The sequence below is a fragment of the Polypterus senegalus genome, chromosome 5 (genome assembly GCF_016835505.1).
Source record: "Polypterus senegalus isolate Bchr_013 chromosome 5, ASM1683550v1, whole genome shotgun sequence".
Taxonomy (NCBI): domain Eukaryota; kingdom Metazoa; phylum Chordata; class Cladistia; order Polypteriformes; family Polypteridae; genus Polypterus; species Polypterus senegalus.
Window position 1 is genome coordinate 38,188,624 of NC_053158.1, and position 24,245 is coordinate 38,212,868.

The 24,245-nt window shown below is 38.4% G+C and overlaps 1 protein-coding gene across 1 annotated transcript in view; it reads right to left on the reverse strand.

Annotated features, from left to right (window-relative positions):
- The window catches only part of oprk1 (opioid receptor, kappa 1), a 63,042-nt gene that overhangs the window by 38,306 nt on the left and 491 nt on the right, over positions 1-24,245 (reverse strand). Inside the window, exon 2 of the mRNA XM_039754505.1 lies at positions 23,784-24,036. Coding sequence (XP_039610439.1) covers positions 23,784-24,025 — 242 coding nt within the window. The 5' untranslated portion in view covers positions 24,026-24,036. The remainder of the gene's footprint in view (positions 1-23,783; positions 24,037-24,245) is intronic.

A 24,245-nucleotide genomic window follows, 5' to 3' on the forward strand; every position in this document is an offset into this window, starting at 1 on the left:
CGGTTTATGAGATAACGTGTAGGTGGCATCCATCAATAGATTACCTAGTACAAATAACTCTACTTTGCACATTTTTCTGAACTCTTCCAGTCCCTTTGAAAAATTAGGGTGTTGTACCGTGTTAACCATTATGGATGTAGTGAAACGTCAAGCAAAATGACACATTTTATTGGCTAACTAAAAAGACTGCAATGTGCAAACTTTTGAGGCAACTCAGGCCCTTTCTTCAGGTAAAATGTAATGTTTATATCTTGCCTGAAGAAAGAGCCTGAGTTGCCTTGAAACCTCTCAAAATTAAAACCTACATTTCACTTATGAGGTTGTAATTTAGCAAAAGGCATTTGGATAAGCAAGCCACGAGATGAAATGTTCTACTCATATAGTACAGATGGTAGCTGAGCACTGTCACTTACATGTCCTATATGTTACCATCTGTTAGAGAAAGCTTATACAGTATTTAAAAAGAAGATGCTTTTTAAGCTCCAAACAATGATTCTAAAATCCAAAAAATCACTTCTGTGATAAATTGAAATGCAATGGGAAAAGCATTTAATAACAACCAGCACTTTGTAGATAAGGATTTAAATCAACAATTACCTGATAAACTGGTAATGAGTTTGGCGGCATGAAACAGATTTGACAGATATGTTTCTATAGTTTAGCACTGAGTTGAATTCATGGCCTCAAGACAATAAAATGCCAGGAACCACTCCCCACCAGCTTATGCTAGCCAATCCATCAAATTCAATCCTATTTACAGTGCAAAATAATGAGTTAACTTGCCCCATGAATGAATTAATGTCACAAATTAAAGACAAATTTATAAATGCCATTGGAAAGAAAATGTTTTTCAGTGTTTGAGAAGACCATGCGATACACAGTAGTTTTTGTTGCTTAAAGCTTGGGCTATAATGAGTTCACTGAAACCCTCCCTCACCTTCATGTCAATTAATTGCAGTGTTGTCAGAACCTTTTACTTGCCTTGCAGACTCTCCAAAAACAACTTTAATGCCTTGATATGGAGGTTGTTAATAATGGCGACTCCTTCTGGGATGCCATGGATCAGACTAACATTCTGAATGTGGCCATGCATACCAGCTTCATTAACCATAGAACTAAATCTCTTTTCTTAAGTAAGAACAGGCAGCAGTTATAAGGGGAAGATTGGTCTATACATTTTTTTGCCAGGACTTAGATATAAACACTCTTAGACTTAAACTGAACACCCTCCAAATTAATATTAATGACCAAGAAGATAGTACACTGCACGAAAACATTCAGATTGAGGGTCTTAGAAAAGGCAGGGAAGATGACAATTTAAAATTGTTTTATTTGAGGTGTTGCCAAAATGGTTTTGAACGTTTCTAATTTTGCCCTCAAAATAATAAAATCACACAGGTTATAACCTGGTTGTGCTAACTCACTCCAAAAATGTCCAAAAATCTTACATGAAGGTTCACTTGTTTGCTTTTTCCTGACTTTAGTTCTTTTACAGTGCAGTGCAGACGTTTGATGGGCTTTGCAATTAGGGGCTTCAGCTGTTGCTCATTTTCCCCGAAAATATCACATTAAGCTATGCTTCAGCAGGCTTCATGCATGTGTTGTGTTGCAGCCAGAATTATTTTCCCCTCAATTTTATTTGTTTCCTACTAGCTTGTTTTTTTCCTATTTTTCAACTATTGTTTTTTAGGTTTTTTTGTAATTTCTGCTTTATCTTTTTATGATTTTACATTCATGTACTGTGTCTTTAAATTTGCGTCCATTTCATGTGTACTTTGGGGTGGAACCTCATAGTTGGGACCACCCTGATATCACTGCTGCTGGGACCTTCTTCTGGCTGTATACTGAATCTCAGCAGTGGAACTTTCATTCATTCATTCTTCACCGCTAACCCGAGATTGGATGATCAACAGTCTTAGCAGTGAAGCCCATACATCCCTTTCCCCAGCCACACTTGCCAAGTTATACCATTTTCTTCCATTGTGTTAATTAAAACCTAATCATAATTCAGTGCCATATGTGATTAATTTTATTTGTTATTACACATGTTCTTCTCAATTCCTCTTTATTATATTTATATTGCAATGTCTTTATTCATTGTTTGCAGGAGGGGCTAGCAGATGAATCAACATCAGTGAAGTGGGTAGTGATAGAGGTGGTTGCTTCTGTTATGTCTTAGTTGGGATGGAGTCCTATAAATTGACAACTATATTCGTAGATGCATATGCTGTTTATTGTTTGTTACACTGTCCTGATTTTGCCAGTCATGAGCTATTGAGCTATTAGTTGGAATTGATGCTATTGCAGTAGTAAATCCAGTATTAAACAGAGACCCTTCTCTGCTGCTTTAGGACATGCCTACACTGCGGTTTCTTTATATAAACTTTATGCCAACCTTAATTCAATAGTTTTTGCTTACTAAATCTTGCAGTAAAAGTGTTCCCTTTTCTCTCTTCACTATAAAACTCAATTACGCATCAGTTGAATATTTGTTTTGCATTTTCTAACCCAATTTCAAACAACTACAAGCAGCACCACTCCCCTAGATGTGCTCCCTACTACAGATAAAAGGAATCTTTTTTAAATAACAAGCTTTCCATAATCAGCTTAGAAACAAACTAATCACATTTCTTTAAATTAACCAGGGCTCAATACATGGTTCCAGTGCAGTGTGCGAGGCACTTAAAAGATTTATCTAGGACTTCACTATACCATTCTCCTTTCACAAAGTTCATGTTAAACACCATGCAATATCTAAATTACCATCCAGACTTTCCCTGTTCCCTATTAGAAAAAACAAACCCCTGTTACTTGAAAAGGCTCATGAGCTGTAGATTGTTAAGGTGATAACTTAATTCTCTAATGATTCAGAGAAAAGGTTTCTGATCCACAACTCTAGGAGTTGTTGTAATGGAACAGGCAATACGCCCAGTAAATCACTTGTATGAAGACACAGAAAGTGTGACACGTTTGCCAAATCCCTTCCCTTAGTACCAAATTCCAAAATTATTTTATCAATTGTTTTTCTGACATTCCTAAACAATCTCTCTGATATGTTTCTTGATAATCTGTGGCACCCCGTCAGGCATCACGATTGATGAAGCATCTCTCTTGTAGATTGTCTACCACTATAACTGGATTTATGGAGAGGCTTCTGTCAGAGTTAATTTCTGTCTCTATTTTGACATAATGGCTGCCCTGTGCTGTCATCTGAATCCAAGAGTTGATATCGCGTTTATAAAACAAGGTAAGAGTCCAATGCTATGTCAGGTTTCAGGTTCCTGTTGCTTATGAACCCGGAGGCTAACTAATGTCCTTGCCTATCCCGTCCTTGTAGGCATGGAGCTGTACAGCTTGACATCTGTGGCGGAGCGACGGGCGCTGAGCAGGCTCCTGTCAATCATGGAGAATCCACTGCGTCCACTAAACAGCATCATCTCCAGACAGAGGAGCAGCTTCAGCGACAGACTGCTGTCACTGTCCTGCTCCACTGACAGACTGAAACTGTAACTCTCAGCTATTGACACCTACAGTATATCTTGTCATGGTTCATCTCATAGAATTACAATCTATGCTGATGATTTTCTCCTTCAAGTGATGATATTCTTCTTATTGATATTCTTCATTCCTCATCACTCCCTGTAAAGTTCTTTCTTCAAAATTCTGATTATCAGCAAAGCCAGATAATTACAGACCTTACTGTACTACCTGTAAATGCCATCTGATGGGTCTTAAACCTGATCTTCTTTGTTGCAGTTGTGTGCTGGGTGTGTGATAGGCTTTTCCCAACATGTTCTACCACTTTACATCCTGTTTTTTTTCCACTGGACCTACTGCATTCTTTGATTGGAGTTATCTGCATCATAAATTAACAAAGCATCCATGGAAAATAATGAGGGCTATTGTACTGATGTTTATTCCTTCAAACCTAAGATGTCTGCTGCTTGCTGATGCTGTTTGGTTTGGTTCTCCTTACTTTGACTATCCTATTGTGGTTTTCCTTTTCCTGAAAAACAGACCTCTGTTTTGTTAGAGTGTCCTATCTATCCCTTATATTGTGCCAGCAGCCATACCACATGCACTTCAGAACAGGCAATCCACCTGAAAATAAGCATGTTAGGCCCGGCCAGAGAAGAGATGTAAAAATGATGTCCTGACTGTTTGTGGTCATAAAAGATCCCAGGACATCCTTTAAAAAGCGTAGGGTATTTACCAATGTTCGGCCTCTTTATTCTTGCCCCGTAATCATCCCCTGTCCCTAACTGGCTAACTATCTCTCAGCACCTAAAAACTAATGTATGGTGAGCATAATGACAAAAATATCTGCTGTCACATCATCCAGGTGGATGCCAGATATTTGTGGTGGTTGAAATGACTCTCCACTCACTGAAGTGTTTTGAGTTGTGAGAAAAGTGCTATATAAATGTAAATAATGATTATTATTATTTATCTTATTACATCTCTGCCCCTTTGTTTCATTCCCTGACTCAAGATGAGATTGGCATCATCAGATTTTGTGTTCTGTTCCATTTGTTCTATGGGCTCTGTTTAATTTTCCATATTTGAAAATATTCAATAAATACAAAAATTCTTCAGTATTGTTACTGTTCTTATTCAGTTGTCTCCATCTGGAGCAGTGGAAGATATACAGTATAAAGAGTGCATGAAAGAACTGTAAAGTGACACTATATATTTTAAATTCAGTGCAACATTTTGCAGTGATTTGTCAACAAATAATCTGAATCAGCATTGTACAGAATAGGTTTTTTAATGTATATTGTCATAGGACTTTAATAAATTGAATGCATCACACCATTGGTTCTGTACATTTAGTGCTTTGTTTCTGAAATTGCCTTGTGAGTTCCTTTGTCAGTATAGTTCCCCTTTAGCCATCAATAAACCTTATTTGGTAAAACTGCATCATTAGACATAAGGTTGTGGAGAGCTAAAGCCTCAGAAGAATTAGGAACAAGTGATAACGTTATGTCTTAATAATGTAAGAAAAAAAATGTGGCACTAGTAACAAACTACTTTTTAATGTGTTTTCTATGAGTGAGAAGGGACACGACACACAAGCAAATGGTCCCACAGTACATGTCTTCTAGCAAACAATCAATGAAACTACTTTATAATGAAGCATCTCAGAGCACACCACTACAGTAACATCATTCAAAGTAACTAACAACCTGAAGCTTAAAAATTTGTACACAAAATATTCGGTTTCCTGTCATTGAGTTTTGACACAAGTTTAACGCTAAAAAGAATGTATATCTGTCAAAAACATCACATTTAGTCATATGTTTACATACACTTAGGATGAATTCTTTAAAACTCACTTTATAAACCCACCACAGATTTATACTAACACACTATGAATTTGGCATATTCTTTAAGGCATATACTTTGTGCGGGGCAAAAGTAATTTTTTCAAACAATGGTCACAGACAGTGTAGTTCACTTTTCATTGACTGTATCACAATTCCTGTGGGTCACAAGTTTGCATACACTTTGCTAACTGTACCTTTAAATGGCTGGGAAAATTCCAGAAAATGATGTGAAGCCCAAGGCAATTAGACAATTAGCTTCTGATTGCCAACATGGGGATGTATGTTAAGGCGTACCATCAAACTCACTGACTCTTGAGTTGACATCACAAAAAAATGAGAACCTCTACAAATCTGGTTCATCCTTGGGAACAATTTCCAAATACCTGAAGGTTGCACATCTTCAAAAACAATAATACACAAGTATAAACTCCATGGGACCACACAGCCATCATACCACTCAGGAAGGAAACACATTCTGTCTACTAGAGATGAACATTCTTTAGCACAAAAAGTGCAAATCAGTCCCAGAACAACAGCACAGGATGTTGCGAAGAAGCTGGAGGAAACAGGTAGACAAGTATCTATATCTACAGTAAAACAACATCTACATCGACATAACCTGAAAAGCTACTCAGCAAGAAAGAAGCCACTGCTCCAAAGCTGCCAAGAAAAAGCCAAACTGCAGAGAAACGTCTTCTGGTCTGATGAATCCAAGATCGAACTGTTTGGCCATATTGACCTTTGTTATGTTTGGAGAAAATAGGGCGAGGCTTGCTAGCCAAAGAACACCATCCTAACCATCAAGCACTGGGGTTGGGACTATCATGTTATTGGGGTTTCTGCAAGAGGGCTTGCTTTACTTCACAAAATATAGCAGACAGTGTCTTGAGGAAGGAAAGTTATGTACAATAGATATACTGCAGCACCATCTCAAGAGCTCAGCAAGGAAGTTGAAGCTCAATCACAAATGGGTCCTCCAAATGGAAAATGACCCCAAGTATACCTCCAGAGTTGTGGCAAAATGGCCTAAGGACAAAAATATCAAGGTATTGAAATGGCCGTGTCAAAGCCCTGACCTCAATTCGATTGAAAATATACAGTATGGGCAGAAGTAAAGAAGCACATGCACATGAACAAGGAGGGCTAAGAAACTGTCCCAGTTACACCAGTTTTATATGGAGGAATGTGCCAGAATTCTAGCAACGTATTGTAAGAAGCTTGTGGAAGGGTACTAAAAACGTTTGGCTCAAGTCAAACAATTTAAAGACAATGCAACCAAATATTAGCAAAGTGTATGTAAACTTATGACCCACTGGAATTGTGATATGGTCAAAAAAAAAATGAAATACTCTGTGTGAGAAGATTGTTGGAAAAAATTACTTTTGCCCTGCACAAAGCAGATGTCTTTGACAAAATGACAAATTTATACTTTGTTAGTATAAAATTTGTAGAGGAGATATAAATCGAGTTTGAAAGAATTCACCGTAAGTGTATGTAAATTTCTGACTTCAACTGTATTTCTATAACACATTTTCATACACAACATGCAGAGTGCTTTGCCAAATATGAAGGAGAAAAAAATGCAAGATATATTTGAGATAAATAAGTATATAAATAAATAAATTAAAATGAAATACCCAAAAAAATAAATATGAATAAATCTATATGAATAAAGCTATATATATATATATATATATATATATATATATATATATATATATATATATATATATATATATATATATATATATATATATATATTAAGTCTCTAATGATTATAACAATAAGTATGATGCTATGGTCAGATAGCTGAGGAGAATAAAAAAGTACCAGGGTCAGGGTCACACATTTGAACCCACAACATCAGGGTTTGAAGTACAAAGCCTTAACCACTGTGCCCCAAATGTCACCAGTTACCACTACACTTAAAATAAATCACACAAATAAAATGCACTTTTTAAAACATTATTGTAAAAATTATCTTTTTGAGATCTAAGTGCCAAGATGGGAAACAGGATAGCTTGTATGAACGATGGCTGGTGGACTTCACAATAAGTAAGAATGTAAGGGTCAAAAGCAGATTCTCCTTGAGGAAAAAATTTTATTTTGAAAACATTAAGAACCAAAGACGCCGCATAACAGACATACAACACTTAATGGATGTCAAATCTGAACATTTAATGGTAGAAGAATGGGAAACTAAGGGTGTTAAAGGAAAATGGAAAGCTATACAAACAAATTAACTTTTGGCAGCAGACCTGTCCCCAGATACCATAAATATACTTCCACCACCATTTTCATTGGTGCATTTGCTATGGTTTCAGTTCTCTTTAGCTCTATGTCAACGGTATTCAGAAGTGCTAGAAGTGCTTGAATCAGCTGGAGCAGTTTGTTCATCATGTTTAGGGTGATTCTCCTCCTGTCTGAAGAGATTTTGGGTGTTTCTGTAAACCCACTGTAATTCAAAAGATGTGCCCATTTTGCAGGAACATTGAGGCATCATGGGACTTTGAGTCTAGATGAACATCTGTATGACCATTCTGTTCTATCTCCAAAAATTTACCAACAGATTACAGACACTTTTCCCAGGGGCCATTATCAATCCTAAGAGAAACTACTTAAGGAATTAGTCAAACTCAGTCTTTTCATCTCAGATTCCTCAGTAGTATGTTGTGAGATTCTGAGTATTACAATGGTGTCTTCGGTGATCTGGTCTTTGAGAGCCTCATAGCCATTTTTCCTTGGTGCTGCAAAACATGAATGATGGTCCACAGCAGTCTTACTGTTTTTTTGCAGTTAGCACCATCTGGGTATTTATAATAATTTCCCAGCAGTTTAGGCCCCTGGACGGTACATACCTTTGTCCCGTCCACATCAAGGTAGGCATTGTCGAACAGTCCAAACAGAGTGTCTCTGACAAAGTGCTCTTCCTGTCAATACATGTTTAAGTTCAGTGCACGGAGCAGTGACCAAACCTCCTTCATATAATTCTGAATACTCCCCTGGTTTTCTGATGTCCAATGAACACCTGCAGCCTCTTGATTTGATGTTTTTCCTGGCTGTCCTCTTGCCCATTTTTTCATAATATCTCGATCTCGTTTGTGTGGATGGTTTGTTGGTCTGGGTGCTAAGCCATCAGAAGGTCAGGTATACTGCTCACTATGCCAATGTGGTCACGATGGAATGTTTCAGAGTCCCAGTTTAAAATAGTTTTTTTTTTTTTTCAAAAGTACCTTACACAGGATTGCTACTCAGTCCATCACAGTATGATATAATACATGATCTTTATATCTCTTTGCATTCCTCCTTGAGTGAGAGGAATGACTCCTTTTATCCTGTACCAATGAGTACTGTAGATGCCATGACATTGCACAGAGGAAGCACTTCTGGGTCTTGTAGAAGCTTTGCAAAATGGTGAGAGACTTTTCAGGCACCACCCTCTGGTGACATCTAAGAACCCTAACAGGGCTGTCCTGCTGGACAGCAAGCCTTACGCAACCCTGCTGGTGTCCAAACTAGGACTAGGCCAGACAAGCTATGCCACATCTTGTACTGGGGAATGAACTGTCACAGATGCACAGTTTCTTCTAGTCCATTCATTATTTCTTCACCCTCACTGGGATAAGAATTGAACACCATTATGCCTGAGTTGCACCTACATTCATGTTGACTTTTAGTTATGGCCTATCGGTCAGGTAAGAAATCACTCTCCATCCCAGACAGGATTCCAGTCCAATCTCTAAGGCATTCACAAAGCCCATTAAGGCAACTCAGTTTAAATGATGGAGGAACAATAATTAATAGAATGGTTCAAAACATGCCATAAGCAGATGACATTAATATCATGGCCCAAATGCACTGAGGTGCAGAAGAAATATACCAGGGAAGAAACAGTAACAGAAGAGGTAAAGTTATATGACAGCAAAGCGAAATCCAAATACACGCTAGCTACCTGAGCAAACAGGGACAGAGAATCAAGAGTAATTTTAGCTAGAGACCAATTTGGAGTAGAGACCAGTGTGGAGTATCTGAATACCTGAATTCACCAATCACTGAAAGTAGCAGCATATGATGTGAAGACAAGATTGGTCTTGGGTAACTGTTGCATCTTTGCTCTCCTTCCCATTTTCTAATCAAGTGGGAAAAGCCAATACACTAACACTTTACCATATCAAATGGTTCTGTTTACTTTACAGATCAGACAGGTAGACTCTCCTGCTAATGGGTAATAAAGTACAAAGAAGAAGAGACCTGAAGGTGCAAAGAAAAATATATGAACTGGTCTATGGAAAGTCTGATGAACCAGTCCGTAAAGACACCTGGAGGAGCTGTATGGGAAGCCAGATATTTGGGCTAAAAAGTTAGGGAAGATCAGATGGCTAGGGCACCTCCAGAGATTGCCTACATAGAGATATCTGAAAAAAATAATCACTGGATTGGCAGCAAGTTCTTAATATGAAAGCTTAGAAGGCAGTTCTGGAGGAAGCCAGGGCCTTTATTTGCTGTAGCATGATGGGGCAGTAGTAGAAGTAACTCCAGTATCCTTCCACATCCTGAAGACATACATGTTACATTTTTGGTGTCTTAAGTGTTTTTGGCATGTGTCAGTGTGGGTAAGTGAGTTTGGGTAAGACTTGTAAAGGTCTACACTCCATCCAGAACTGGTTCTTGCCTTGCCCATTAAGAGCCTGAGTTCCTTTACTGCCATTTTTAATCTGCCCAGTTTGGGGGTCATTTTTTATTTCTTAGAGCACTCTTTCCTGGGGTTCACCAAGCACAGCTAGTGTGCCTTGGGTTCACATGCTATTTGGGGACATCTTGATCTTACTGAGGACAAGGATAAACTAAGCTGCCCTCAAAATTGTAAGGTTGCTTTCCAACAATGCAGAATAGTACCAGTAATTTGACACTCAAAAGACACAAGGTCTGTTTTTGTCTGTCCTCTGCACATAATTTCAATGAAAGATGTTACAGACTTCAAACTACATATTTTTTTCATACTGTTGAATATAGTTCAATCTATGTTGGAAGCTGCATCCTGTTATTACAAATAGCCTACAGGTTCTCAGTGGTGCTGATATAGCTATAAATTCCTAGGACCCCCCATGAATAGAAAAGTCAATTCCAGTTATCCTGCCATGCCTCATCAAAACATAGTTCTGCCTTAAGGTTTTTACTGATTGCCCTCATACTTCAGACTGTCTGCAGTTTTGATGATTTGTAGTGGTGCTGGCTAGTTAAATTAATATTTCTGGTATTTAAGGCAAAACTATAAGAAAAAAATAAGGTCAACAGGAAAAGTAAGTGCAATAAAATAGAGTGACTATGTTTTTAAGGACTGTCTGCAGACTGGTCAGAAAATGTCATTATGAAAAAACTAGCTGTGGTACATATCTAAGATTGGCTGAAATCTAAGTAGACCAATGTAGACAGCAATACCTTTTGCAGGCACCATACAATGAGTATGTCTCTGTTATATGTCATTTGTGGTGGCAGCAGCCTAAGAAATGATGATCAAATATCACTTTCCTTTATGAACAGATTTAGAGACAAAGAGCAGACCACCAGGAACAAGTCTGCCAAATGCACCAGTACACCCCCACTATTTGTTTGCCTTTTCCTAGTCTGTCTAGCATCTTCCAACAACATTTGATCCCACTCACAACCAAATGGTGACAAGATGACAGCTTTGCCTCTCTTAAGTGTCCAAGATCCACGGCTACCAAAACTGACTCTAGGGACATGGAAATTGACCTCTCTGGTGGGGAAGGAACCAGAGCAAGTGCAGAAGGTAGAGAGGTACCATCTAGATATAGCTGCCATGCTCACCTCAACACAAAGCATGGGTTCTGGAACCAGACTCCTAGGGAGGGGATGGACTTTATTCCACTCTGGAGTTACCAAGGTTAGGGGCATTGGGCAGATATAGGCTTACTTCAAGCTGCCCAGTTTGGCGTGTGTAAGTTGGAGTTTATCGTGGTGAACAAGAGGGTCGCTTCCCAGTAACTTTGACTCAGGTGGAGGGCACAGACACTTGACTTTGCTTAAGGGCCAGCAATTGGATTAAATTAAAATTGGATTCAAGCTAGTAATAAGTACTAATTTGTGAAAAAAATGTCATACCACTGAAATCTGGCACTGTACTGTATTTGTTAATAACGAGATCTGGGTGAAATATCTCAACTACTTTAAAAAGTAAAAAATGGCTTTTCACTTGTGAGTAATACCAGAAGATACAGTATAAGTGAATGCTAACCCTTATATTGCTTTGGGTCAAACCTGACCCTTTTATGTCTGAAATCAGTATAAGCACCCTACATTTCATCTGTTCAGGATGACACTTTTGACTTTTCCTACATTTGCCTAAACTAATGAACGGCAAAAGTTAAACGTCCCATTTTTTTTTTAATCTTACCATGTCTTTCGGGTATGTTTTGGCACTCCAGTGAATTTAATGGATGTTCCTCTGCATTCTGGGTAGTTTGCTCACATCCCTGATTACTGAGAAGGGGATGCTAGCACACCGATGCTGTTGCTGCTCCTCCAATGTTAACAACACTTTTCGTAAAATTCACCTTAATCCTACATTTTGTTACACTTGTTTTATTTCTTTATTGTACATATAGTTCGTGGATGCAGCTGACTCGAATTGTATGGATTTGTATTAAATTTTACGGACTTTATGGACTTTGACTGAGAACAACTGAATCTGTGGATCACGGGACGAGACCTACGAACATTTCTTTGTACCTGGCAATCTAGGAGCCTGGGATGATCTGTCTCCTTGATTATAGTTGCTATGCTGGTCTGCTCTCAATTCATTTTATTGTGCTTTATGACTAAGAACTGATCTGATGTTCACACCCACCTGGGTTGTGGTTCTGGGGTGATCACGCCTGTAATACCCAGCATTACTTGTTTGTGGCTATATGTTGGAACCTCCAAATCCTGCTACCTCCTCCTGCTATGCTTTCTGCTGCTTTGCTACCGACGCTCATCGCCGCCACCGCACCAGCCTGTCTCATCGGCTCCGCTGTGCTGTGTTGCTTCTCCATTGCTACCAGAGAAGTATTGCTCAGTATCATGCTAAAATACTCTCGTGACAAACTCCTTAACATTAAGCAGTTTGTCCAGAGAAAATGGTCTGACTTGAAAATTCTAAAAGACACCGGTATTTTGTGGCACCCATTTTTGTGAATTTCCCCTTGGGATTAATAAAGTATCTATCTATCTATCTATCTATCTATCTATCTATCTATCTATCTATCTATCTATCTATCTATCTATCTATCTATCTATCTATCTATCTATCTATATATATATATATATATATATATATATATATATATATTGCGGGTCAGGTTGCTGCCACCACCGGGCTGCGAATGAAAAGATCACAGGCAGCATTTGCTCAGGAATACGCCGTCCTACTCATGGCCCTGGAAATAGAAGTGTCAGCGTGCCAAATTTACAGTATGTGAAAATAAATTCCAGTCACGGCTCTGTGCAAAAAGAAGTCTTATCAACTAACACTGCATTGTTTAATTTGAGATCTCTTAATGGCAAAGCATTGGTGCTGTCAAAATTCATCATTAACACCAAACTTGATATGCTGTGTTTAAAGGAGATTTGGCAAAAACCGAATGAATTTATGCCTCTCACGGAGGAGACACCACCTGGTTACATTTTCCTCACAGAGCCTTGTAGCTCAAGACAAGATGGAGGACTTGCAGTAATTGTCAGAGTGGATTTAAACATCAAAAGAATCCCAATTGATTGTCCATTGTCTTTCCAGTGTCTGGCTCTTAAACTAATAATGGAATCAGCTCCTGTCTTACTCATTGTTCTTTATCATCTTCCAAAATACAATGCATCCTTCTTATCTGATCTTAATGAACTATTAACCCACTTAAAAGTCACTATTCTTGGTGATTTCAACATCCATATTGATATCCCCACATCTAAACTGAGAAATTAATTCCTATCCTTACTGGACTGTTTTAACTTCACACAACATGTTGATTTTCCTGCCCACTCTGGTGGTCATATATTGGATCTGATCTGCACTTCTGGACTATCTGTTGCCAACATTTACAGCACTGATTTGGGACTCTCGGACCATAATGCAGTACTTTTCACTGTCTCATTACCTCTTCCTCCTCTTACCTGTAAACAACAAATTTCTTACAGAAACCTTAAAAATATCTGTCCCTCTATCCTTTCTGGATCCATTTCTGATCTTTTACTGTCTTCGCCCATTCCATCAACAGTAAATAGTCTTGTTGACTACAAGCATTCAACATTAGATAAAACAGCTCCTTTAAAACATAAGGAGGTTTCCTTTAAGCGTTCAGCTCCTTGGTATAACTCAGAATTGCAATCTATGAAAGCAGCTGGCCAACGCTTTGAGAGAATGTCACGTAAGCCTAGCCTCACCATGGACATCCAGGCTTTCTCTGACCACCAAAGAGCTTACAGAGAAGCACAAACTGCTGCCAAGAACACCCATTATGGCAGAATAATAGAAAGTGGCCACGATAACCCAAGGGTTTTGTTCTCTGTAGTTAATAAATTACTCCAACCCTCATCTGGCCCAACTACCTCTTCTACTGAAGTCTGTGAGAAATTCCACTTTTTCCATAACTAAATTAAAGATCTAAATAAGTCAACTAACATAAATGCATCATTTGTTTATATCTTTCACTGTTTTCCCACTCCATCCAGCTCCTTCTCTAAGTTTTCACCAGTCACATCTGCTTTTGTTAATGACCAACTTTGTAAGATGAAGCCAACTATTTGTGTACTGGACCACATCCCCACCACACTACTTAAATCCTGCCTTCATGCCATAATCCCGACCATTATAACAATAATAAACTCATCCCTTGACACTGGCTTTGTGCCACTCACTTTTAAAATCGCTTCTGTAACCCCAATGTTAAAAAAGTCTGGTCTTGATGCTGACAGTCTTAACAATTTTCAGCCTATTTCCCACTTACCTTTTCTGTCAAAAGTTCTTGAGCGTGTTGTAGCTTCCCAACTCACCAACTACTTAACTTCTAATAATTTGATGGAACCCTTTCAGTCTGGTTTCAGAGCACAGCACAACTGTGAAACTGCTCTGCTACGGGTAACCAATGATTTGCTTATGGCAGCAGACTCTGGACAAACCAGCATATTAATTCTGTTAGACCTCAGTGCAGCATTTGACACTGTCAGACATGACATTCTACTGTCCAGAATGGAGAACATGCTGGGTATCTCTGTCACTGCCCTCCAGTGGTTCAAGTCCTATCTGACTGATAGGCAGGAGTTTGTTAGTCTTGGCAACAGCAGATCCAGCTCAGCGCCAGTCGTACAAGGAGTTCCTCAGGGCTCTGTCCTCGGCTCTCTGCTTTTCTGTATTTATATGCTTCCCCTTGGCCATATTATTCGTAGCTTTGGACTGGATTATCATTTTTATGCAGACGATACTCAACTCTATTTCAATGTTAAAACTTCATCAGGGCTCTCTCAGCTCACAACCTGCCTAATTAAAACCTGGATGGAGCAGAACTCTTTAAAATTAAATTGCAACAAAACTGAACACCTGCAAATTGGGAGTGAAGTGCAACTTAATAAAATGAGCTCCTTACTGGTCCATCTTGGCGGTGATCTCATCAGACATGCCTCTACTGCAAAGAATCTTGGTGTCATTTTTGATTCCTTTGATACCTTTCTTATTCCGCCCACATAAATCATATTAAGAAACATTTTTACTTTCACCTCCGTAACATATCCCGTGTTCGCTCCTTCCTCTCCTTTTCTAATGCTAAAAAACTTGTCCATATTTTTATCACATCCTGCATCGATTATTGTAATTCCCTACTGGCAGGTGTCCCTTCTAATCTTATATCACAGCTCCAGCTTATTCAAAACTCGGCTGCAAGAGTCCTTACTCGAACCAGCAACAGCGAGTACATCACACCCATCCTGCTTTGCCTTCACTGGCTCCCTGTGTCTAACAGAATTGAATATAAAATCCTACTAATAACCTACAAAGTCTTAAATAACCTCACGCCAAACTATATCAGTGACCTTCTCCATCACTATGTGCCTGTCCGCCCACTAAGGTCCTATGATTCTGGCAATCTTGTTGTGCCTCACACTAATCTGCACTCTGTGGGTGACAGGCCCTTCAGCTGTATAGCGCCCAGACTCTGGAATGACCTACCGAAATTAATCAGATCAGCTGACTCCATTAATTCTTTTAAAAAACAACTCAAAACTCATCTGTTCAGGAAGACTTTATTACCCTTCTCTCAGTTTACCTTTATGTCAAGATGTTCATGTAACCTGTATGCGTGTGTGCTAAACCATCAATTATGTTGTCTGTTAGGCTTTTTCTCTGAATTTACTATCGATAGATAGATAGATAGATAGATAGATAGATAGATAGATAGATAGATAGATAGATAGATAGATAGATAGATAGATAGATACTTTATCAATCCCAAGGGGATTCTTTATTTATTTATCTGGTTTTGGGACAAATGAAATACTATCTATCTGTCTATTTTAGTGGATTTTACTCTCCATTAAGGTTGTGTATATTTACATCCCATAAAAACGTCCTAAATGTCACTTGTTTTAAATCTTAGGATCGTAACTAATACAGGTTAAGAAGGTCAATTGATTAAAATAGGTTCAGGGTGAAAAATCTGATATCCAGGGCACCTGGAAAGGGGTGTCAGAACACACCTGAGATCATATTTATCTTACTTGCATATGCACAGAAAGAGGCTTGAAATTTGTACAGGTTTTGTTCCCACATCATCGCTGGGATTTATAAAAAAAAACCTTGATGTGGGAGCATGCATATATTTATGGAAATTCTGGCCCATCTCTGTATGCAACATTTCAGAGAAAGTGGGAAATGTTGACACCCTTGATGATGTAGAGAAATGCAGCCAAACCAGCTAAATAACAACTCACATGTACAATAATTCATATCACTGAGGAGAGAGATCGGGAGTATGCACTGATACAGTGCATTGCCGCAGCCACCACACAACGAACCACCTCAGGATCCCAAATTAGGACCCGAGCACAGCCGTGCAAGTCATCTATGATACCAAGGTGAGGCTGACAAAAGTTGTGGCTCGGTTGCTAAGTCAACCCAAGATTCATTTATTTTGAGGCTAAGTAACATTGATCAAATGACTTGCTGAAAGTGCCGTATACGATGGCTGGTTTACTGGTATGTTAACTGTTTAAACCCTTAGTGTTTCATATTGCCTGTACTACTCATGTTATTATATGTGCCAGGTGATAATGGCTACTTGCTCAAATGCTGGTACCTTATATGTTTACAAGACTCCCAGAGTGCAGAGGAGTGGTACTACAATGCAATGAGAAAGCATCAACTTCTCAAATGTAATGGCAGTGCCGGGCTGCATCAGGTGGATGTCTGCTCCATCAGCCAATGAAGGGCTGCAGCATCATGATTGCATATGTATGAGGTTCATTAGCATAGTTCATGCATAATTGTTCTAACCTAGTTGTGGCAACCTAGTGTGGTTTGTGGCACATTCACGTGCACACATTTATTAGATGATTGTGACTTACAGTTTAAAGGTAAATACTGTAGAAAAATGTGAATATCAGGTTTTATAAATCTTTCCTGTTTTTCCATGTGCACATATTTTCATGTTCAAATCCACACAACGTTTATAAATGAGACCCCTGGAAGGTAGAGCCATGAGTTAGCATTTTAAAATGTTTTGAGGGTTAAAACATGCTTCAAATGGCTAAATTAAGAACTTTATGATGAAATAAATAAATAAATATGGGGTTGCTGAAAAACAGCAATATAAGAAATGGTAAAAAAAATCTGTTTTTCTAAGGGAGATGTACGTGATTGTATGAATTATTTGTATTTTTAGAGTGTCTCTGTCTGTCATTAAAATCTTTGCTTTTAAGATTCAATACTTACAATGAAGAAAGAGGTTCTGATATGGTTTGAAGCAGAGCATGGAAGGTCTGTGCTGGATAAATATGGAGCCTTCTTTATTTAATTTGGATATGTCATTAAATCAACTAACAGTCGGTTGTGATCCCACGGGCAGTCAAACCCCCATATTCTCTCAGTGATTACAGGGAGTTGTCAGTTCTCCACTGCATATAAAAAACTATAAAAAGAATGAGAAAAAAGCATAGCCAGAGTATAGAATTAGCTAGACCAGTTTCAGCTGGCTTGAAGGCAGTATGTTGTAACACAGCATCTTAATCTCATCCTCCAGGATCTGCAAGAAACCAAGACTCATGCAAGCTTATTTGCTGTGGAATCTTCTGCACCATTTACTTGTATGAATTCAAATATACAGGAAACTAAGACATTTCTAATTTTTCTAATACAATTTATTCATGAAATTAAATGTATCGTCTCTATGAAAATGCTTTGTTGCTAGTCCCTCTGGTACAGAAATACATATCAACAATACACTGCCGTACAACAACACAGCATCCACAGATTACTAAATACAGTAATGATAACTGAAAAAGTAAATTTGCCACCTTTCCAGATTCTAAATGCAACCATAAATGAATGCATATCAGATACAAAACGAGCAAAAATGTATTAGGCCAAACAAGTAACAAGAAGAGAGTAAAATTAAATCACTTGACCAAATCTTGCTAATCGTACAGTTTGTGTCTGGCTGGTTCACTGATTTCCTTACAGTCTTTCATGCCACAAAGAACTCAGGTCATCTACCTGCACTAGGCTTTCACTTTTTTGCCAAATGTGCCAAAGTTTTCTCAGGTTGAGTCTTTGAAGGTAAAAGAGCACTCAGGAATTTTTTAATTGTGAGGACAAATGAGTAGCACTAGTACTGCACTTTGGAGGAAGATTCTATAAGACCTAAGGAAAGTCACACAAATACAAGCTATAAAATGCTTTAAAAACATATGGAACTGCCTAATCAGAGTTGAAATCAATGACAATTTAAAAAATACAATGTCAATATACAGTACAATACACAGACCAGACAAAAAAAATAAATTCAAGGGAACAAAAATAGTTACTTTAAGTGATTAAGGCAAGCAGAGGGTATGGATGGCATCATGTAGAGCAGGGGTCCCTAACTCTGGTCCTATAGGGCCCCAGTGGCTGCAGGTTTTCATTCTAACCCTTTTCTTAATTAGTGACCTGTTTTGCTACTAATTTCTTTTGAATTAATTTCAGTGGGCTTGTTTTTTAAACATTTGTTCCTCTGAATTTCTTCACTTCTTTCCTTAAATGGCACCCTAAGCAGAAATGAAATGTGAAATGAGTGAGCCAACAGAAGACCAACTAAGACAAATCCTCAAACTCCAACCAGTTGCCAAATTAGGCTCTGATTCTTGTTGTTAATTAAACTTGTTCTTTAATTATAGGCTTGTTGCGGCTCTCATTGTGCAACGGAAGACATTTCTGAAATTGTTGAATTTCTCTTTTCTAAGAGACTGATAAAATGTTTTGGAGACCAGAACAGATCAGAATTCCTGAGACCTTTCTTTATTTTCAGATATTGTATGATGGTCACAGTTTGCTGGTCCTGTTTTGGCTCATTTTGTATCTCATTATGGTTTGGCTGCTAATTAAAGAAAAAGAAAGAATTAAGGGTTCTGAGTGTCTAAAAGCGAGTCAAATAAAATGAATTCAAAACCAGTTAATTAGCAGCAAAAACCGGTCAATAATTAAGAAAAGGGTTAGAATGAAAACCTGCAGCCACTGGGGACCTCCAGGACAGGAGTTGGGGACCCCAAATGTAGAATGTGGGGCGAGTGGGCATGGACAAGACATAATAGAGAGGATGACAGCTGCCTTATTACACTGGCACTCCTTGATAACTGATTATTGTCCTAATAGCTGTTTATCATGATCTGCTGATATGGCTTACATAAACATTACTATATGTTCATTTAAAATCTCTTCCTTTTTGATAAACTTTCTTTCTTGTTTTGTTTAGTTTTGTTTTTCTTCATTATTATGCCTGTACTTTCTTGTACTCTGCCAGGAGAAGACGTTGTTTGAAAGTTGTTTGCTCCCAGATTTTGCTAGTATAAGAGGGGTCAGTCTCCCAATTAAACACTGATTGGTTTGTTGCAGCAAAACAGTATTATCTCAGTCAGTCAGTCATTATCCAACCCGCTATATCCTAACACAGGGTCACGGGGGTCTGCTGGAGCCAATCCCAGCCAACACAGGGCGTAAAGCAGGAACAAATTCCGGGCAGGGCGCCAGCCCACCTTAGGGCACACACACTCACACACCAAGCACACACTAGGGACTATTTTAGGATTGCCAATGCACCTAACCTGCATGTCTTTGGACTGTGGGAGGAAACCGGAGCACCTGGAAGGAAACCCATGCAGACATGGGGAGAACATGCAAACTCCATGCAGGGAGGACCCAGGAAGCAAACCCGGGTCTCCTAACTGTGAGGCAGCAGCGCTACCAATGTATTATCGTTAAATTATAAAAATAAAACAAAAAGTGTTACCACACTCTAGCTTTAAGAATCCCAAGACAGGCTGAACCTCGGGCACACTAGAGCACTGAGACAGGGTGCGTCCAAACCACTACAGCAGCATTCGCCCTGCCCTGCCCATATTCATTTTGGGTCTCCTGGCAGAGACAAATGTTTTTTTAACACAAGCTAACTTTCAAATACTTATCTGAGTCATGAATTGATTTGTAATGTTGTTGTGGTTGGGGCTTTCAGGTGGCACTGTAAGTGAAGCGACTTTTCCACAATGTAGCACTGAACCTGGTCCACCTTTGGAGGACTGTGTGCAGAGAATATATGCAGAGTAATTTGAATTTAATTTGATATCTGAAATCTTACAGGGATAAGCCTTATTTGACTTAAAATGGGTTGACTTTTAGCTTAAAATGTCAGGACATGGGTTGCGCTCAGGTGAAGAAAACACAGTGGGTGTTACAGGAGCACACACCAGTTTTATGAGCTGAAATATTTTACATCAGGTTTTAACAGTAAAACAGTAAAATTGTGGATGTGAAGTTTAGCAAGAAAGAAACTGATTTTGATAATCAAATATGGATAACTATCCATCCATCCAACTATATCTTATCTACAGGGTCATGGGGGTCTGCTGGAGCCAATCCCAGCCAACACAGGGCGCAAGGCAGGAAGCAAACCCGAGGCAGGGCGCCAGCCCACTGCAGGGCACGCACACTCACGACAATTTAGAATCGCCAATGCGCCTAACCTGCCTGTCTTTGGACTGTGGGAGGAAACCCACAAAAACACGGGGAAAACATGCAAACTCCACGCAGGGAGGACCCGGGAATCAAACCTGGGTTTCCTAACTGCAAGGCGGCAGCGCTACCAACTGCACCACCGAGCCACCCTTATGGATAACTATGTTATTGTAAATAAGGATTCTACTCTTTGACTAATTTTATGCCTAATTTTTATAATACCATATGGATTTATTTTTTTTTCTTTGTAACCTTGTCATTATTCATTTTGTTTTTTCTTTTCCTGTAACTTTCTCATTGACATGTTGTAAAACACTTTGAGCTACCTTCTTTGTATGAAAATGTACCATTGAAATAAATATTGTTGTCCATCCATCCATCCATTTTCCAACCTGCTGAATCCGAACACAGGGTCACGGGGGTCTGCTTAAGCCAATCCCAGCCAACACAGGGCACAAGGCAGGAACCAATCCTGGGCAGGGCGCCAACCCACCGCAGGACACACACAAACACACCCACACACCAAGCACACACTAGGGCCAATTTAGAATCGCCAATCCACCTAAAATATTGTTGTTGTTCTTGTAAATGATTAAAAATAAATGGGTTTATTGTTAAAATTATGCTATTATTTTACACAGCACAACATACATGTAACTTGGGTGGACATGTCCTAATTGTTGTAGAGTCATATGATACACTAAAGAAGAATGGGATGCAGTTTACACGTTAACCTTAGAGTGGCTAAAAAATGGGGAATTAGGAGACATTTAACAAGAAGGAGAAGCAAAGATTAGGAAAAATAAAAAGAAGGTCAAAGTAGCCATCTCCCCTCCTGCTGATCAGAGTGCTGTACATGGCACCTTTATACAGCAAACATACCATTGTGGGTCATTGGGAACTTGAATCTTGTTCTTTTTTACATTGTTCTTCTCCTCTATAGTACTCTTTGCATGCATTATGGTATGTACAGTGCTTTGTGAGTGAAAACGAATATTCTGAAAAGTAAAAGGACAAAGATTAAGTTTTAAATAGAAAAAAGAACAAAAACATGGTGTGCCCCATTACTTTTGAAATTCTTCGTGAATAATGCTAAAGCTACTAGGTTTTTTTTACAAAATATGTACAGTATAGTACAAGGCGTATGACCCCCGTTTAGTGACACAGAATTATATCTTTATCTTCCATCCATCCATCCATTATCCAACCCGCTATATCCTAACTACAGGGTCACGGGGGTCTGCTGGACCAATCCCAGCCAACACAGGGCGCAAGGCAGGAAACAAACCCTGGGCAGGGCGCCAGCCCACCGCAGTATCTTTATCTTAGCAATACAAAATAATATTCAGAAACCTGCTTAATTCAATTTCATTTCACAGCCTCTCTTGGTAATATCAGGTCCAAGGCAGGAATCCATCGCGTGGTCCAGTGATGCACACAGCTATGTGATGCCAATTTAAACTTAAACTGCATGTGCTTTAGGAATGTCGGAGTAAAACTCAAGGGCCCAAAGACAAACTGATACAGATATGGGAAGAACATGTTAATCCCACACAACACCTAGAAACAGGATTTGAATTCCGGACACTGGATACATGAAGACACAGCTCTAGCCACTTCCCCACAATGTCATTCGATTTACAACGTGAATAAACAGCAAAGGGCTTTGAGCATTGGAAAGGTGCTGCATAAATAAAATGCATTACTATTAATATTATTATCATTAATAAAACCAAAATAGGTTATTAATTGAGCTCTCACCAACACCCTTTCTTGTTTGAGGTGAAATTTGTTACATCTTGCATTTTTCAACTTAAATAAATCTTCTAGTCTTAAAATTGACATTTACATAAAACATACACCTTGTGTGTTCTGCAAATACACATTTTGCCTTAAAAATAATAAGAGGCAAACACTTTATGAAGAACCAGCCTAAGCTCTGTGAATGCATTTTTTCTTTGCCATGACAGTTTTAAATCGACTCCTTATCAAATCATCATCTTTAGGAGAGCAAATGTGTTTGATTAATGGAGTTGCGGACTGGCCATGCACTTTAATGGGAAGGAAAGAATATTCTGAGCCCTCCATACTAAATGCATGTTTTCCTTAACCCAGCTCTTCAAAGAGCATTGAAACTTGAAAAGCCCACTTAATGATGCTTCTTAATCTGTTTATTTGTTAACTGAAATTTGAATCCATTGGTGTTTAGCACATAAACCACTTGCTATGATTTTCTTCCTGGGTCTTAGCATGTAAGACATATGCTATAAAATGTGTTTACATGCTTCCTGTTCATTATTGACTACCACAAAGAACTGAATTGCTTGACTTTTCTTTATCAGTTTTAGTCAATCCATCCATTTTTTTTTTGTAAAAGTGTTCTAACCTTTTGAGAGTCACTGTCAAATTAATATGTGAAATGGATAAATATCCTATTAGGGGCACTGAAGGAAACAGGTACCCTGTTAACATGATTTTACTTTTCTGCTTTTAAAAGTATATGTACAGGTCTAACAAATACATTAGGATGTCAAACGTGTCTAACTGAACAACATTGCACATCTTTTTTTGTAATTAACATATTCTACATACATGTTATGTCAGAAGCGAGCCTTATTTTATGAACATATAAAAAGCTTTAGGCTGAAATGCACAAATCAGACACAAAATGTTATTTCTTGCTATGTCATTAATGCATTATAAGGAAAAAATAGACTATATGGATTTATAGAAATGGCACTACGGCAAATACCAGAACTTATTTTAATATCATAACTGACATGTATGTCTTTTAGACATTGCATTATTCTTTCCAATTCTTTATGAGCTAGTCATTGCATCTGCAACCTTATCTGGATATAGCACTATTTATGAACCACTTATTTTAAAAGTAAAATATAGTACTCCATAAATTATACTCCCTTGTCCCAACGTGAACAGACAATGCTGAAAGACGTCTTAAGCCAAGAATCAAACAATTGACGCTCCCAAACAAAACCATCCTCTCTTTTTCGCAGTCAAAACAAGTGTGTTTAAAATCACCACAAGGAGGTGCTGGAGTCTAAATGACATACACTTTAAGGGGATTTGAAAATCCTTCCATCCAAGCAGACGGCAAAGTTTCTTTTTTATATACAAATGTTTTAAATAAGCTGTATGCTGTTCCAAACTGCATGCTTTAAAAATACTGTTTATTGATATTAGCTTACCTGATAATTACATACATAACCAAGCAGTTCCCTACTAAGCCAACCACGAAGACCACTGAGTAAACGGCAGTTATTATAGGAATAATAGGCGACATGGTGTGATTTGTCCAGTGGCTGTTTTCGTGTGTGATATTGTCCGGGTCAAAGTAACTGGAAAGCCAGGTGGTGTTCGTAATACACTCCTCTGAGAAATGCGAGAAACAGTTAGCATCGTCTTTAAAAATTTCCACGGGTGTCTCCATTGTTTCAGAACCTTTAGAAAAGGCAAAAAAAAAAATCCAGATTTACATCTATATATACAATAGACACACACATTATATATATATAAACGTGATGTATTAGCACTTTCTGTTTTTCATTTGTCTTATTATTTTTTGCAAGCTCACACTTCATGCTAAAGAACTAAAAAAAAAACCTTTAAACTGCTGTGAATATGTATTTCTTTCCAAGAGCTTCATTTTC